At 36.7% G+C, this 16,891-nt stretch overlaps 1 protein-coding gene across 3 annotated transcripts in view; it reads left to right on the top strand.

The window, feature by feature from the left end:
* The window catches only part of RSPO2 (R-spondin 2), a 158,783-nt gene that overhangs the window by 76,049 nt on the left and 65,843 nt on the right, over positions 1-16,891 (top strand). For 2 of the 3 annotated variants that reach the window (XM_021688578.1, XM_021688577.1), the window contains exon 2: positions 10,058-10,246. The exons of the other annotated variant lie outside the window; for it this stretch is intronic. In XM_021688578.1, the coding sequence (XP_021544253.1) occupies positions 10,058-10,246 (189 nt within the window). The remainder of the gene's footprint in view (positions 1-10,057; positions 10,247-16,891) is intronic. 3 annotated transcript variants of the gene reach the window in all.

Genomic DNA, 16,891 nt, shown 5'->3' with positions numbered 1-16,891 from the left:
TGTATGGTTTGGGTAGGTTTTTTTTTTCTCCCCCCCCCTTTGAACTTGGCAAGTAAAGATCCCTATTGAAAAAGCGCTGGCCTTTTGCTGTATGCCCAAACAAATACTTTCCATTTATAATTCTGAAGATCCTCTTTAACCTCTGCCAGAAGAAACCTGTAACTCAGTTTCCCCCTGTGTTGTATCAACAGCGTTCTTCTGAAATGTTTTCGTGGATGACATCTTAATTTTGTTGGTTTATGAGACTTAATATATTCCTAGTAATGTTAGGAAAGAATTAGTATAGTGCTCTTAGTGACTAATCATCAAAAGGAACTTTGGTTATCTTGCTGCAGCTAAAAACCGAGCAAAGGCACAGTGAGCAAATTACAAGGGTACAGCCTAATTTGAAAGAACTCCGTTTCAATCATGCTTTAATGCATTTTTTTCCTCCTAGGTGCTGTACGTGTATCTCTTAATGGGGAAATAAAAAGCATGGCTTTTGAGAGAGCTGGATTCAAATTTGTCACTAACAAACTGTATGACCTTGGGAAGGTTTCTTAAACTCTCTGATCTGTTTATTCACTTTGATAAACAGAAATTATGAGTAATAAGCATGACTTTCAAAAAATATGAAAGCATGTAGCCTGCAATTTGTCACGTACCATATTCTCCAAAGTTCAATTTTCTTTTCTTTTTTCCCCCCATTTTGACTTTCCTCTTTTTCATTGCTTTTTGTTCTGAATAGATAGAACTTTCTTAGAATGAAAGACTGGTGAAGCAGATTTTGAACTGGCTCTAAAGTAGGGATTGTAGTCAAGCATGTCTACAAAGCATTTTAAAATAGACTATATAAATGTTAAATGCAGACAATTGATTTAAAAATTGAGAACTGTATCTTGTGTAGGTCTGGAGATTCAGTAGTGAATCATTCTGATTTTTGTTTATGTATGTGATTTTTACTGAGTGACCTACATTGAATATAATAAAGCTTTCATTTTTTTTTTTTTTGCATCACAGTGTGGTCTTGAATAATTGTTGCATAATGTTTTTCAACCCTAAGGGTTTGTTAGTGTGTTTTTCATTAATGCAACTTAAAAAATTTTTATTATCGTGAAGAAACCTTTCTCTGCGACAGCGTAGCTAATAGAGTGTTCATTCTCAAATTTAAAACACAATGGTATGACCCATGGACGTTTCCACATCTAAAACACATGGAGTCTTTAATCTGGTTAGTTATGACACAGATTCTTCTTGAGGGCTGTGTTTATGACACCAAATAAGCCATCCAGTTTGCTTTCCATTTATTGTTTTAAATTAAAAGTGAAATAAACAGAAGTTACCAAACTGGTTTCTATTCTAGGATGCAGATGGTATATGAGGCATAGTTGGATTACTTATCTATGATGGGAATGGGAATATATATCGAATAATCTACCCATACCCATCCTCCCCTTTTTAAAAACAATACTCAGAATGGGGGAGATTTTTTCTACAGGCAGCTAGATAGGTCAGATACTATGGCACTTACGTTATAGTATTTACGAAGTATGCAAAACTATTTTGAAATAGTGTTAGTATAAGATGTACTTAAGTACTTTATGGAATAAAATTCTGGCTCTGTGAGCAGTTTGTTTTTCTCTATTTAAATAATTGGATTATCTTCTTATGTAAACATGGAACCCTGTAAGAGTGGTGGTTTCACAATCTTCATAAATGTATATATTTAGATCTCAAGTTGGAGTTACCATTAGCACCAACAGTCTGTCAACATTTCCATGGGGCTGCTTAAGTATGTCGTGAAAGCCCAAGCCAACACTTGGCATGAGTAATCTGTACTACACAGCAGTTTCTAGCTACGGCTTATAGGATTACATACGTTCTAACTTTAAGCTTGCTTTTCTTTTAGTGTAAGAATAGTTTTATGGAGAACATTTTTTTTTCTCTTTCACAGATTCAAGCAGGTGGCTTATTTTATACAACATATGACTCTTCCCTTATTTCAAAAACATCATATATCTCTGAAAAATGAGCAATCTCAAACCATCTTCTGTTTTTCTCTGATTTCATCAACTAATGTAAGTCCCTGGTGTTAGCAGTTGTAGAAGCTGAAGATCTTATGATTCTGGCAGTGGTATTTGCCCACGGTAGTAGCTTAGTTTTGTGATGTGTTCTGAGCCTTACTTGTACATTCCCCCCTAACCCCCTATTATCTGTCAGAATTAACATCTAGTATAGGGATATGCATTATGATTTTTGTGTCAAAGTGTTTAGGGGAGGAAAAGGAATAGTTCTTACAGGCTTGGCTTCCAAAATGAGTGTTAATTACGGGAAATACTTCATTTGGGGACTTGTATATGCTTAATTGAGGACTTACAATTTTTTTTTTTAATCCAGGTCTATATATACATAGCTACTTTTTTCCATATGAGTGACTTGTCTTTTTACTCAGAGTATTCACAACCATTTTGGAAACATGTTTTTGGAGAATTTCTAAATCCCATTTAATTCTTTCGAATTTTTATGTTCTACCTGAGTTGCTCACTCCTCCACTTTGGGCAGACTGTTTTAACTGCTAATGATGTCTGTGGTTTGTGAAGTTTTGGATAGGTTTGTTGTACTCTCAAACAGACCCATGTAAAGTCCCACATTTATTTTGCAACTGTATCTTGGTTCATCATCTTCCCTTGACCTGCAGTTATTGACTGTTCTGGGCTTCCCTGTGACATCTTAGTTGTCCCACTTAAAGCATGCACGACACACGCCTCATAGAGGCTTTCTGATTCCCTGCTCTGTTGGTGGGGGGAGGGGGGGAGGAGTAATTCCTGCCCAGTGAACCACATTATGGCCACAGTTAACTGTGGTGGAAAATGTACTTGTGAGGTGCCAATCTATGAGGATTATGGTTCAAGTGGCACTGGCTAGTAATGAGATTATAACTGTGGTCACCTCATTTTTTTTTCAAGTTATTAACACTCTGTGTGTTAATATAAATCTGTGACTCTACTTAGCTCTCTCCCTCTGTATTTTAAAATCTCTGGTAGCCTTGATTTTTGGTACAGTGAGATACATACTTTTGAGGAGAAGCAAGAGCATTGAATTAAAGACCTTTAATACTAATGTCATTAAAATACCCCTATCTAAAGATCATTTCCATATTTGGGGCGTCTTATAAATTTTTAGAAATGTTATTTTCCTAAGAATTACTTGCAGAGATAAGAGCCTATTGAGTCTTTCATTCCTAATTGTGCTACTTTAGGTGGGTAAAATGGAATGATTAATTATCAAGTAATTATGAAACTTTTAGGTAGCCAATTAATATGGATTTCTTAAAGCTAGTAGTTCTTTGAGAAATTGAATTTTTAAGCCTTTTACTTAAAAATATTGTTACCTATAGAACTCATAAAAGAGATTCTGAGAAATATGGTTTAATTCTAGAGATTGTAGCATTTTGGGATTTGGGGGTACAAGTTTGCCTTTAATTCTCAAAGCTTTTTTCTAGAATAAATTCATGTTAAGTGGACATTTTAGAAATCTATCTCTAAGCTTTATTAACATGGTTAATTTTAACATCTATTTTCTTGGACATGAGGACTGTAATCATCTAGAGTATTAAAATTTGTTGTCTTTACATCAAAGATCAGATTACATGTTCCATGATGTTATTTTCTATAAATATTCACAACTTATTTTAAAACTAAAGTATCCTAAGATAGTCCTTTTTCATCTTGGTCAAATCCTTTGTAGCTCCTTAATTCATGACCTTGATGGCTTAGTTGGGTTTGAGCTTGGCAGTACCCATGATTAAAGGATTTTTTTCTCCTGATGTTGCCAAGCTCTAGTGAGAGGATCTATGCCCAACTTGATCTGTATAGAATACAACAAGCAGGTTCCTTGTTATTGGTGCCATAAGTTTGATCGATGAAGTTGATAGTAATTGTTTATCTTTAAAAATCTTTTGAACCATAGCACATGTGCTGTGGTGAGTGCTGTGAATTGTGCAAGACTGCTAAATCACAGATCTGTACCTCTGAAACAGATAATACATTATATGTTTAAAAAAAAACAGGAGGAGAAGAATGAAGGGGGGGGGAAATCAGGGGGGGAGATGAACCATGAGAGACAATGGACTCTGAAAAACAGAGGGTTCTAGAGGGGAGGGGGTTGGGAGGATGGTTTAGCCTGCTGGTGGGTATTAAAGAGGGCATGTTCTGCATGGAGCACTGGGTGTTATACGCAAACAAGGAATCATGGAACACTACATCAAAAACTAATGATGTAATGTATGGTGATTAACATAACATAATAAAAAATGAGTAATCAAAAAAATAACTGCTACTATTGATGGTTAAAATAGATTTCATATGTCCTATAAATCTAAACAAATTTTGTTTTCCTCAAAATAAAAAGGTTTAACTAAAAAAAAAAAAATCTTTTGAACTCTTATTTAACCAGCAAATATGGAGTCAAGTTAAGGGGCCAACAGTCCATTGTTCAGTCCCATTATTTAGAATTCAAAATTTGTACCTTTTGTCGGGAATGGATGTCTTCACCAAGAAGGAATTTAGATTTCTTCTTGCTTGGCAAGGGCTAAATCCTGAAACAGGGGAACACTTTTAAAAAGTGTTAGGAGTATATTAGAAACAGATGGACATTCAACACCTACATAAAAGGCACTATGGAATAAAATGTGAATAACTGGATTTAATTTAACAAAAGATCAAACTTAAAATACCAGGATTCATAAAAGACCAAATTTACTTTGCAATTTAAGAACAACACAAATAACTAGAATTAAGAAATAATATTTATTGTTTTTTTCTCTTCATATACTTGTTAGTAATATAGGTATTCTTACCTGGGTTCTGCCTGATAATTCTTGTTTTCTATAGCCACACGTTCCTTTCTCTGTCAAGGAGATATGTGTAGATTTGTGTTAATACTACTGCCTAGCACCTTTTTGAAGATTTTTAAAGTTTTATGTGAAATATTTCATCTTTAGAATTTGGGGTGGGTCTAGATTTAGAAAAAGTGTTTTGGTTGGAATGATGAGACTCTGGATCTCAGCAGGCTTTAGAGTTGGAAAAGTTGAAGCTTACAGAGAGAGCAAATAAACATGGTCATCAAAGCTGGGAATTAAGATCTGTTTATTCACCTGCACACTTGAATTAAATCTCATAGCGATAGGCAGAGACATTTAACTTATTAAGATCCTGACCAAATAAATTACTATAGTCATGTTTAAAAGTCTATTTTTGCCTGGCTTCAGATACTGAGCTTGGTATAGTCATCATATAATGGATGAAGAAGTTCTTGTTGAATTAAGTTATTGATTTACAACATAGAGAGCACTAGAAGAGCTGACACTGGACAGTGGTTCATTAAACTTAAAAGTCTATTTGAGGTTTAGGACATGAAGCTTCACACTGCAAAAATACATGTGCCCTTGTCCCTCAGTGTTGAGGAGCATTATTAATGCCTAGAGAAGATTGGGGCATGGAAAGATGACTTAGTTTGGATGTGGCTTATGTCACTTTTGCTTTAAGAGAATTCCTCATTTGTGGGGTTATAAAGATATCTGATATGGACTAAGATAAGTATTCCCTGATTCATTTCCATTAAGCCAGTAAAGGCTCAAGTAAATAAAGTCTAGCTTTTAATGATTTTTAAGAAAACCTTTAAAAAAACGTGGAGCACAATTTGTTGACTCTGAAATATTCCTGGTCAAGATGAAAGTTAGCTTCTGATACATAAAAACAAAACAAAAAGGCTTTGACTTATGTTGATTCTCTAAGTTCTGAAATTCTCTTTTCTCCATACTTGTTACGATAGAGTGTGATTTATGGTGATAAAGAGCTTTTGATTTAACTTTGGAACTAAAAGTACAGCTTCAGCTTTTGTTTTTGTTGACAGAGAGCCTTTTTAAACCATTCTGCTATGTATGTAACTCTTCCAAATTGTCTCTTAACTTACGAAGCTAATTGGGGATTTGGATAACCTTGATATAATTCTTCAAATCTGTAGTTAAAGTGAAGAGCAGAAGGCAGCCAGGAGACCACTCACATCGGTTGTTGAATCATTATAAGGAAAGTTGTGGTATACTGTATACTTTGTTGTATAGTTGCCAATCTGAATATTTAAGGCTTGGTACTAATTTTATATGCAAAAAATATGTAGGGCACATAGGATGTGGCCTCAAAGCTAAAAGTTTCAATAATTGCTGAGTTTTCTATTCCTTCTCTGATTTCTTCTGTGGGTTAGCCTGATAAAATGAAATCAGTGTGGGGGCACCTGGGTGGCTCAGTTGTTAAGCGTCTGCCTTCGGCTCTGGTCATGATCCCAGGGTCCTGGGATCAAGCCCCGCATCGGGCTCCCTGCTCTGCGGGAAGCCGGCTTCTCCCTCTCCCCCTGCTTGTGTTCCCTCTCTCGCTGTCTCTCTCTGTCAAATAAATAAAATCTTAAAAAAAAAAAATGAAGTCAGTGTGACCTAATATATCTTGTTATTACTATACCAAACAAGTCATAAATATAATTAAAAGTTACATGAATTTTTCATATTTTAGAAATTGGGATGTCAGATTGTATCATTTTTAATTTTATTCTAGGGCTGGAAACAGTATTTTCTTTGAAATTACTCTTTATCATTAGATGTAGGAAACTCTGTAAGGTTCATATATCAATTTTCAGATGATATTTCAACATTTACTTCGTATTATCCCACCTGTCCTTCCAATGGGATATTTCTGTTATTTAAAAAAAAAAACCTACTAATTAACAAGTCAGGAAAATACAGATGTTGGCGGGAATGTGGAGAAAGGGGAACCCTCCTACACTGTTGGTGAGAGTGCAAGCTGGTGCAGCCACTCTGGAAAACAGTATGGAGGTTCCTCAAAAAGTTGAAAATAGAGCTACCCTACAACCCAGCAATTGCACTACTGGATATTTACCCCAAAGATACAAATGTAGGGATCTGAAGGGGTACGTGCACCCTGATGTTTATAGCAGCAATGTCCACAATAGCCAAACTACAGAAAGAGCCAAGATATCCATTGACAGATGAATTGATAAAGAAGATGTGGTATATACAAACTGAAGGTTCTAGAGGGGAGGGGGGTGGGGGGATGGGTTAGCCTGGTGGTGGATATTAAAGAGGGCATGTACTGAATGGAGCACTGGGTGTTATATGCAAACGATGAATCATGGAACACTACATCAAAAACTAATGATGTAATATATGGTGATTAACATAATAAAATTTAAAAAAATAAAAAAACCCCCACAAACCATAAAAGTAAAGCATATCATATGGGTAAGCATCCACTATAATTTTAAGAATCTTCAAAAGAAATGTAATCACAAGTGACAATTACATTATCCTCAAGTTAGTGTATGGCCTTCCTACCCATTCTTTCTTTTTTAAAAAATTCAGATACAATTTGCTCATAAATTGTGCACATTACTTTTAAAAAATGCACAGCTTGGTAAGTTTTGCAAATAGATACATTGTATATCCAATATCCAGTCAAGGTTAGAACATTTCCGTCACCACCTATAGTGGGTTAACTAGGGTCTGCACCCCCAACGCCTGCTCCCATTCATGTCCACGTGGAGCCTCAGAGTGTGACCTTATTTGAAAATAGGGGTTTTGCAAATAAAATTAAGGATGGGTAGGAGATCCTACTGGATTAAGGTGGACCCTAAATCCAAAGACCGTGTCTTTGAGAGACAGAAAGGATACACAGATATCTAGAGAAGATGGAGTCAGATTGGAGATGCATTGCCACAAGCCAAGGAACATCTGGGGCCTCCAGAAGGGGAGAGAAGATTTCTTCCCTAGGGCCTTCAGAGGAAACATGGTGCTGTGGACACCTTGATTTCAGACTTGAGTCCACAGAACTGAGAGAATGAATTCCTGGTGTGTAAGCCATCACAGTGTGGTAATTTGTTAAGGGAGCCCTAGGAAACAAATAGACCTGCCAAAAATTCCTGTGTACCTCTTTGCAGTCAGTCCCAAACCCTCAAGCGCATTTAATGTTCTAATTTCTGTCACCACAGATTAGCTTCACGTGTCGTAGACATCAATATAAATAATTATACTGAGCATACTTTTTTTGGGGGGGGGTCTGACTTCCTTTGTTTAATATAATGTCTATAAGTTTCATTCCATTCTTGTTTAGGTATGTGCCAGTTTAATTCTTTTTATCATTAAAATATACCATAATTTATCCATTTTCCTGGTCATAGGCATTTGGATCCTGTTACCTCCTATTCCTATTTTATACATTTACTACATCTGTGGTTGTCAGTGGTTTAGAAGTTATACATTACTCTTTCTCTGGTTTCTACCAAGAGTTTTAGCAAGTACATTTAACTTAAGGAAGTTTAATATATATTGTTCTTCCTCACTCAAAATATAGAAAATTTGAATGCTTTAACTTTGTTTTCCCTCCTTGAGTCTTCCATGTTATGCTCTTAAATATAAAATATGTATTATTTTTTAAACCTTGGAAATGAATACTTCTTAAAAACTGATACTTTTCATAGACACACAAACCTATTTCTCAATTGATTTGATCACTATTGCTTATTACATTCTACTTCTGTGTTCCATTTTATTTTCTCCCATATATGCAGTTTATTCTTTTGGTGAGTGATTAATAAGTTCCTTGACTTTATTTTGGCTGAAAATACCTTTATTTTGCCCTCATTCTTAAACTATCATTTAATTACTTATAGAACTATAGTTTGATAATTTTCCCTTAGCAAGTTGAAGGTAATATTCTACTGTCTAACACGTTATTTCTGATGAGATGTCTGGTAGAGGTAAAAATTTCTTTCTAGGTGATCGGTTTCTCTCTGGTTTGACTTTATTCTTTAGGATAAATCTGCTGTGTTTAGATGCAGACTTGTTTTTATTGATCTACTCAGATCTCTGAAGTTTTCATCTAAAGAATTCTTCTTTCTTTAAATCTGGAACTTGAGTAGCCATGATCTCTTTGGATAATATGTCTTACTCATGCTATTTTTTGATTCTGTAGCACCTAATAATCATGTATTAAAACTTTCTTTTTACATGCTTCTTACCTTTCCCACATTTTCATCTTTACTGTGTTTGGTGCTATAGTTATTTAAATCTGTTTTCTAGTTAAATACCTTCTATTCAATTTGTTCATAGAATTTTTTTTCAGTTTTAGAATTTTCATTTCTTTGTAACTGCACAGTCATTAGATGATACTGCTTCTTCCCTTGTGATTTCTAGTCCTTATCTCTTCAAGTATTCTGAAGATAATCATTTTTAAGACTCTTTCAGATTGTTCTGTTACTTCTGACTCTTTAGGTGTGAGATCTATCTCTCTCAGACTGGTGACTCTTCCTCATGGAGGTTTGCTTATCCCTGTGAATGGTTCATTTTGGTGTAAAGGTGGCTTTCCATGCAAGTTCTAGGTCTCAGGATTGTAGAACATTTCTTTAGGGTAGTTTCATGTTTTTTTCTTCATGGGTTTTCGTGGATCAATGTTTTTATGTTAGCATCTTGATTTAGTGATTTGATACTACACTGATAATTTGAACTTGGATCTCATGCATGGATGTATTGCAGATTTGGGGTTTTTGTGTCTCATGGATTATATTTCTCTCTACCACCCTTTCTTTCTCAGCCACCCTATGCCCCTAATCTGTGGTTGAAATCTTCATCTCTGGCAAATTGGGGTGGGGGCTTCTAGTATTTGTTGCATGTGCAAACAGCCCTCACAACTCCAGTCTCCATAAAGAGACCCAAGTGTCTGGTCTTCATAAGCATATTTCTTGGCCTAGATTCAAGACCCTGCCATGAGGTCTGCCTCTGTCTGGTCTAACTCTGTGAGCCATTCAGTTTCAGTTTGAACTCTGAGTTTCCTCTTTGTTTCTAAGTTTAATTGTGTATTACCCTTTTTTTTTGGAGGGTGGGGGAATATTTTGTGTAGCATTTCTATGTGATTCAAGTAGGACAAGAGACACTTGTCTTCTCACCATGTTTTATTGACCGGACGTCTTGATCATACTCCTATTTGAACCTGTGTTTTGTGTTTTTCTTTTACAGCTAGTTATGTATCAAATCCCATTTGCAAGGGTTGTTTGTCTTGTTCAAAGGACAATGGGTGCAGCCGATGTCAACAGAAGTTGTTCTTCTTTCTTCGAAGAGAAGGCATGCGCCAGTATGGAGAGTGCCTGTATTCCTGTCCATCCGGGTACTATGGACACCGAGCCCCAGATATGAACAGATGTGCAAGTGAGCAGTTGACTTTTGTCTACTATTTACTGTTTATGCAACTTAGGGGAGCTAAGTTTAAAATTTTTTTTTTTTAAAGATTTTATTTATTTATTTGAGACAGAGAGAATGAGAGACAGAGAGCATGAGAGGGAGGAGGGTCAGAGGGAGAAGCAGACTCCCTGCCGAGCAGGGAGCCCGATGCGGGACTCGATCCAGGGACTCCAGGATCATGACCTGAGCCGAAGGCAGTCGCTTAACCAACTGAGCCACCCAGGTGCCCCTAAGTTTAAAATTTTGAATGATAGAAAGTTTATTTTTAATATGCTACAGAAATAGTCTAAGCTTAAACTTGAGTGGGGTAGGATAAGAATATTTTTATCTTTTGTCTAGAAGTATATTGCACACACTTTTTAAAAAAGTTTATTTATTTTTTTTTTTTTTGCATAACCAGCATCTCAAACACAAGCTTGTTAGAAGATCTTTGTAAAGCATACTTAGCACTCCCCGCCAAAAAAATCCCCGAGGAATTTAAATATCTTTATTTTGGGAACATTCTCTCTACTACAGTGTATATGGCCTCTTTTTCCTTTTTTATTTTTTTTTTAAATCTGAGTTTATAATCCCTTGTTTAGTATAATCTAGAATTTAATACATTTAAGGTTCTGTAAAACACCATTACTGATAAAAGATGTAACTAAAATATTTAGTTTACCTTTGAGTATTCTGAGTTCTAAGTTTAACAACTACACAAAAGTTATTAAGGAATGGCATTCTGTACATAGGCATGCAGGAATGATTTTTATCTTTTAATCCAAAAATCACTTATAGAATGATTCTCAACTTTTAGGTAAACAGTAGAAATTGGAGTTTAAAAAAAGTGAGCTGCCACAGAAACATCCCTTTCTTTAAGGAGCTTAAATGTTAGGGCATAGAGGGGATAAGGAAGAAAATGACATGGAGTGAAATGACAAATGGGTAAGAAGTTTAACCGTAATTCAGTACACTAAGCTATGTCAGGCAAGCAGTGTGTTATGGGAATAATTATCTCCCATTACTACTGTATACATAGTTATGAAATCAACCAAGGTCTTTAGATAAGAAAAACAACTTTAAATGAATGGAATCATCCAAGGACAATATTATTTTGGAAGGAGGCAGAAGTAATAGATTCTAGAAAGAAGGAACCACACATGTCTAAAAATAATGTGCTTGGGAACAACAAGTCTCATCGAGGGTGCTATTTGACAAGGCAATTTAATCTAGGTTGCTGAACATTTAGGATCCTCAGTCCCTGCCTGTGAAAGGTCCTTTGTACCCACAAGTCACTGAGACAAGTAAAAATGTCCCCAAACAGTTTTGAACACCTCCTAGTGGAGAAGTACTATCCCTGGATGAGAACCATTGAGTCGTGTGTGCTTAGTAGGAGGTGTGGTTGAAACTGAGAACTGATAAAGGTCTTGAGTGCCTGGCTGAGGAGTCTGGATATTACCTGCAGGTTTTGAGCAGGGGAGGACTGAGGAGGTTGCTCTGTTCAGGATGATTGTAGCAGCAGTAGCGGAGATGAATTGGAGAAGGATAGAGAGTAGAGGAAGGCTCCTGTAACAACTGCAGGTTAGAAATCATGTTCTGATGAAAGGTTTGTGGGTAATGAATTCCAGAGCTTTAAAAAAAAAAAATAGAATCAATGGGACTTAGTAACTAATTACAAAGAGTGAAAAGAGAATCAAATTTGATCCTAAAGTTTCAAGGTGGATAGTTTTGCCATTAACAGAGATAGAAATAGATAGGCTCAGAGGAAATTCGGATCTACTTCTATTTCATGGAATTGTTTGGATTAATAATTACAGAGACAGAACTCCCAACATGTATCAACAGGCTGGCTAATTTTTGCAAATATGTAGCTTGTCTTTAAGTTGTGTGATTTGGAGACTATCTAGTAAATTGTCTCCCATAATTTTTTTTAACTTTCATGGAAGGATAGGTCTACCTTGAAATGGATTTCTATTCAGATTGCATTAGACCACCTGGTTGGGGGGGGTTGTGTTATGGGATCTGAGTCCGTGAATATTCGGTACATTTTTCATTCCACACCTTCAGTGCACAAGGAAGAGGAGGTTAGAGTGTAGATGGCTCCAAGCAGTTACTCCAAGTTCTAAGCCTAGCATTATACATCCTGTGTATGGACAGTAGGCTGGCTATATCATGTGTTACTCAACTCTAGGACGTTGGCGAGTCAAAGAGGCAGCTATTAATAACTATGCAGGGACACTGGTGTAAACCAGGACTGTCCCAGGCAAACTGGTATGGATAGCCACCTCAGCAATACCGCGTAGCATTTCAACAGGGTCATCTTTGGAGATACGTCCAGGCAAGGTTTCACAAACACATTTTTGGCTAAGTTACCCCTTTTCTCAGAAAGGAGAGCAGTGACTGTAAATCAGTCTTGAAGAGTGAATTTATGTGTGAGAACAGGTTTGCTCTGGTTATACTTACTTAAGTGAATGCAATCAATGTTGCTGTTTACTGACCTAGAGGAAATCATTACTTCTCTGGTACAAGTGGGAAGGGCTTATTAATGAGACTCTTGTGAATCAAAGTGAAAGTGGAAAATTATTTCTTAATTCTCAGTATGTGACTTTGGACGGCTGTGGTTCTTTCATAATAATTATTTGCTTTCCCCCCATACTTTGCATATATTCCATTGTTGTTTGTATTTTATTCAGAAGAGAGGAGGCAGAGTTAAATTGGAAAATCTGTCAAAGACTTAGAAATTGAAATCCTACTCACTTTCTTTTTTTTTTTTTTTTAAGATTTATTTATTTGACAGAGTGAGAGAGCACAAGCAGGGGGGAGTGACACGCAGAGAGGGAGAAGCAGGCTCCCCGCTGAGCAAGGAGCCCGATGCGGGGCTCGATCCCAGGACCCTGGGATCATGACCCGAGCCGAAGGCAGATGCTTAACTGACTGAGCCACCCAGGCGCCCCCCTACTCACTTTCTTAAGAGATTATTGCTCTATCCTAGAGAAGAAAGTTATACTTCAAGCAACAGTAGCTTTACAAAAATTCCTAGAAATGAAACTTGCTCATCTGTTTTTTCATCACTAGAGTAATATTTCAGTTGCAAAACAGCATCCTTCTTCTGAAGGAAGACTTGCCCTATGAAGTACTGGCTCAGGTGGGCTTCTTGGTGCAAACAGTGTGGAGCTTATAAAATCAGACGTGCCTGTGAAAACCAATTCACTAATCATTTGAAGCATATTATGAAAAATACATACACTAATGGACACTAAGAGCTGTCATAGTCTGATTCTGTTAGGTGAGATTTCTCATTTTTTTCTCATTTCCATGAAAAAGCTTTATTCCTTTGTTGTTGTAAATATTCCTTGTAGAAAGCTTAGAAAGCAGATAGACCTTAAAAGGCAAAAGCAAAAATAAAAAACCACTCAAAGATAACAAAAGTTAACATTTTGGCTGCTATTCTCAACCATTTGTTTCTGTGTGTGTTTATGTCTTTCTTCCCTCACAAATGTATCATTGTCCTGTTTCGTGACTTGTTTTAACTTACTGGATTATGAACATTTTGTTAATGTCATTAAATATAGCTGCATATATCGTACTGAGAGGATATATCCTAATATATTTAATTACCTATTAAAACTTTAGTTTTTCACTAAGCAGTTATATGAAGAATATCCTCATATAGTCTCTCTCACATACACATGTAGTTTTATACATTCGTCTGATTTATTTGCATAAGATAAACTTTAAACATAATACAGTTTTCCAGCTTTTTTGAGATAAGATTGACATGTAACCATATTACATATTTTATAGACTTTTGATTATATATTGTCAAATGGCCTTCTAGAAAACTTGTGCGTCACATCTTAACTAATAGACCTTTTCCCTTGCATCTCACTAACAATGGGTGCTATTGACAGAAAGTACCAAAATGCATTTTTTGTTTAATGTGATTTTCTTGGATGGAATTTTATTTTTCACATGAATATTTGCATTGTACGGTATTTATCAGAATCTCTGGCTTTTTTCCCCCCCTCTATTTGCACAACTGTCTCGTTCTTAGTGATTTAAAAAAAAACAACTTTAAATGAAATATCACAAAAATTCTATGTTCAAGATGATAAATGGGGAGTTCAGTGAATTATCACAAAGTGGACACACATCTGCAATCACTATACAGGTCAAGAGGAATGTCTGCACCCCAAGAACCCTTATGGTGTCCCGTTCTAGTCACTCCCCTTTCTCCTCCAACAAAACTACCATCTTGACTTGTAACCAAAACACACATAAAAGATTACTCATGATCACACTGCCCATACCAACTATAGATTGGAAATAACCCAAATGTCCAAACAATAGAACATTGAAGAAAGCATAATATATTAAAAAAAAAAGACATATAAAAGTGGAAATGAACTACCACAACATACTGCAACATAGATAAATCTCACAATGTAATGTTGAATGAAGGAAGCCGTAAAATAGACATTTACATACATTGTGAAAAGAGTTAAAAATACTCTGTGGTACTAGAAGTCAGGATTGTAGTTCTTGTATGCACTTATTGAACACCTACTGTGTGCTGGCTTTTGTTCTAGATACCTGGAGATACAATAATGAGTCATAATTAGTTTCTGCCCTTGAGTTGCTTATGGTATAGAGTAATGATTCCCTGCCAGGCGTGATTTCTCTCTCAGGGGAAATTTCGTAATGTTTGCAGACATTTTTGGTTATTACAGCTAGAGGGGTGCTACCAGCATCTAGTTGACAGAGGCTATAGATACTGCTAAGCGTTCTGCAAGGCACAGGACAGCCCCCTGCAATAAAACTCTCTGGCCCAAAATGTCATTAGTGTTGGGGTTGAGGAACCCTGCTCTAGTGAGACAGACAAGTAATTTACTCAGTGAAGTGTGTGATAAAGGGTGCTAATTTACTTCTATTCTGTGCCAGTTCCTCTGTTACATACACATTTTCTCAGTTTTCAAAGGTGCAAAATGGGTTGTGGGATTTTTATTTTATGAAGTTACCTAAACCGGGTACACTTTCTAAAGGTTGGGTGGATTTCAGCAATGAGGGAGATGACGCTTAGGAAGAGCATGGGCGTTTTCAGAATTATTAGGATTTAGCATTATAGGTAGGGGAAAAAAAAAAGCCACATGCGAAGGTGTGGGGAGACAAACAATCATCTGTTGTTAAGTAAAATGCCGGTGGCGAGTCCTGTTACACAGCATAACCAGAAATGATGCTAGTCAGGGTGGCGGGCCCTGGAGCAGAACTTACGTGCTAAATTTAGGCAGTTTAAACAGCTTCCTGAAGCCACAAGTAGTGGATTTCAAGTAAGAGAATGATAAGGTCAGGAACTACTTTTCTTTTGGCAGCAAGAAAGGGGAGGTTAAGAGAAGTCAGCAGTGAAGTTGGCAAGAGGGATCCAGGTTAAAAAAACAAGACAAAACAATGAAATGAGAACAGCTGTTTCCTCATCAGACCTTCCCTGGCTGGTTTGTCTAAAATATTAACTGTCCTTATCCCAATATTTCCTTTCTTCCTTCTTTATCCCTCCTTCCTTTCCCCTTTTGTCACTCCCTCCTTCCCTCCCTTCTTTTTTTTTTAAATTTTATTATGTAATATTAGTCACCATACATGACATCATTAGTTTTTGATGTAGTGTTCCATGACTCCCTCCCTTCTTTTCTTAGCACTATGGGTAACTAACATACTGTATGTTTTGCTTATCTGTTTTATTAATCTCTCCCACTAGAATGTGAGCTCCAAGAGGAAAGGGATTTGGGCCTGTTGTCTTCAGGCTCATACTATGCAGAATAACGTGACACTCAGTTGGGCTCAACAAATATTTGTTGAATGACTAAATGAAGATAGTCATAGTGGAAACAGGGAGATGGAGAGAGAGATTGAGGAAGAATCAATAGGACTTGATAATTTGATGTTGGCTAAAGATGAAGGGAGAAATTGAGATTACTCTTATGATTTTGGCTTGGGAGCTGGGCAGTGAAATTTATCCAGGTACAGAATATAGGAGGAATGGTGTATGTGCTGGCAAGAAAGGCCATTATGGTGGAGAATGGTTGATTTGGGACATGTTGAGCTCAAGGCGGTATGAGATGTCCTGGGGAAGGTACCCAATGAGCAGTTAGATTAAGCAGTTAGATCTCTCAAGGGAGGTCCAATCTCAGTCGTTGGCAGGAAGAAGAGCATATTAACTGAGGGATGGGGAGTGCTGAGGATTAAAGCCTGAAGAATGTTGACATTTAACAGCAAGGAAAGGACAGCCTATGGAGGAGTCACCAGGAAAATAGAAAATCAGAGACTGATGTCCCAGAAGAAAGAAGTAAGAAGGCATGAGAAGTAGCAAGTGGTCCGTGTCAGAGTTGAACTGTTTAAACAATAGAACTGTTGACCTTAATAGGAGTAGTTCATTGTTCCTGTTGGAGCACTATCCTCATTGCTGTGGTTTGAGGGAGCATATGGAGTCTGAGGCAAGCAGCCTCTGTGATTGTAGGTAGTCCTCTTTTTCTTCATTGCTACACTGGTTGAAAAGTATCAAATGCTAACAAGAAGGCTCTTGGATTAGGAGATCTGTGTGTGTGTGTGTGTGTGTGTGTGTGTGTGTGTGTGTGTGTGTGT

The sequence above is a fragment of the Neomonachus schauinslandi genome, chromosome 4 (assembly GCF_002201575.2).
Source record: "Neomonachus schauinslandi chromosome 4, ASM220157v2, whole genome shotgun sequence".
NCBI lineage: Eukaryota > Metazoa > Chordata > Mammalia > Carnivora > Phocidae > Neomonachus > Neomonachus schauinslandi.
This window is presented reverse-complemented; position numbering and strand designations above follow the sequence as displayed.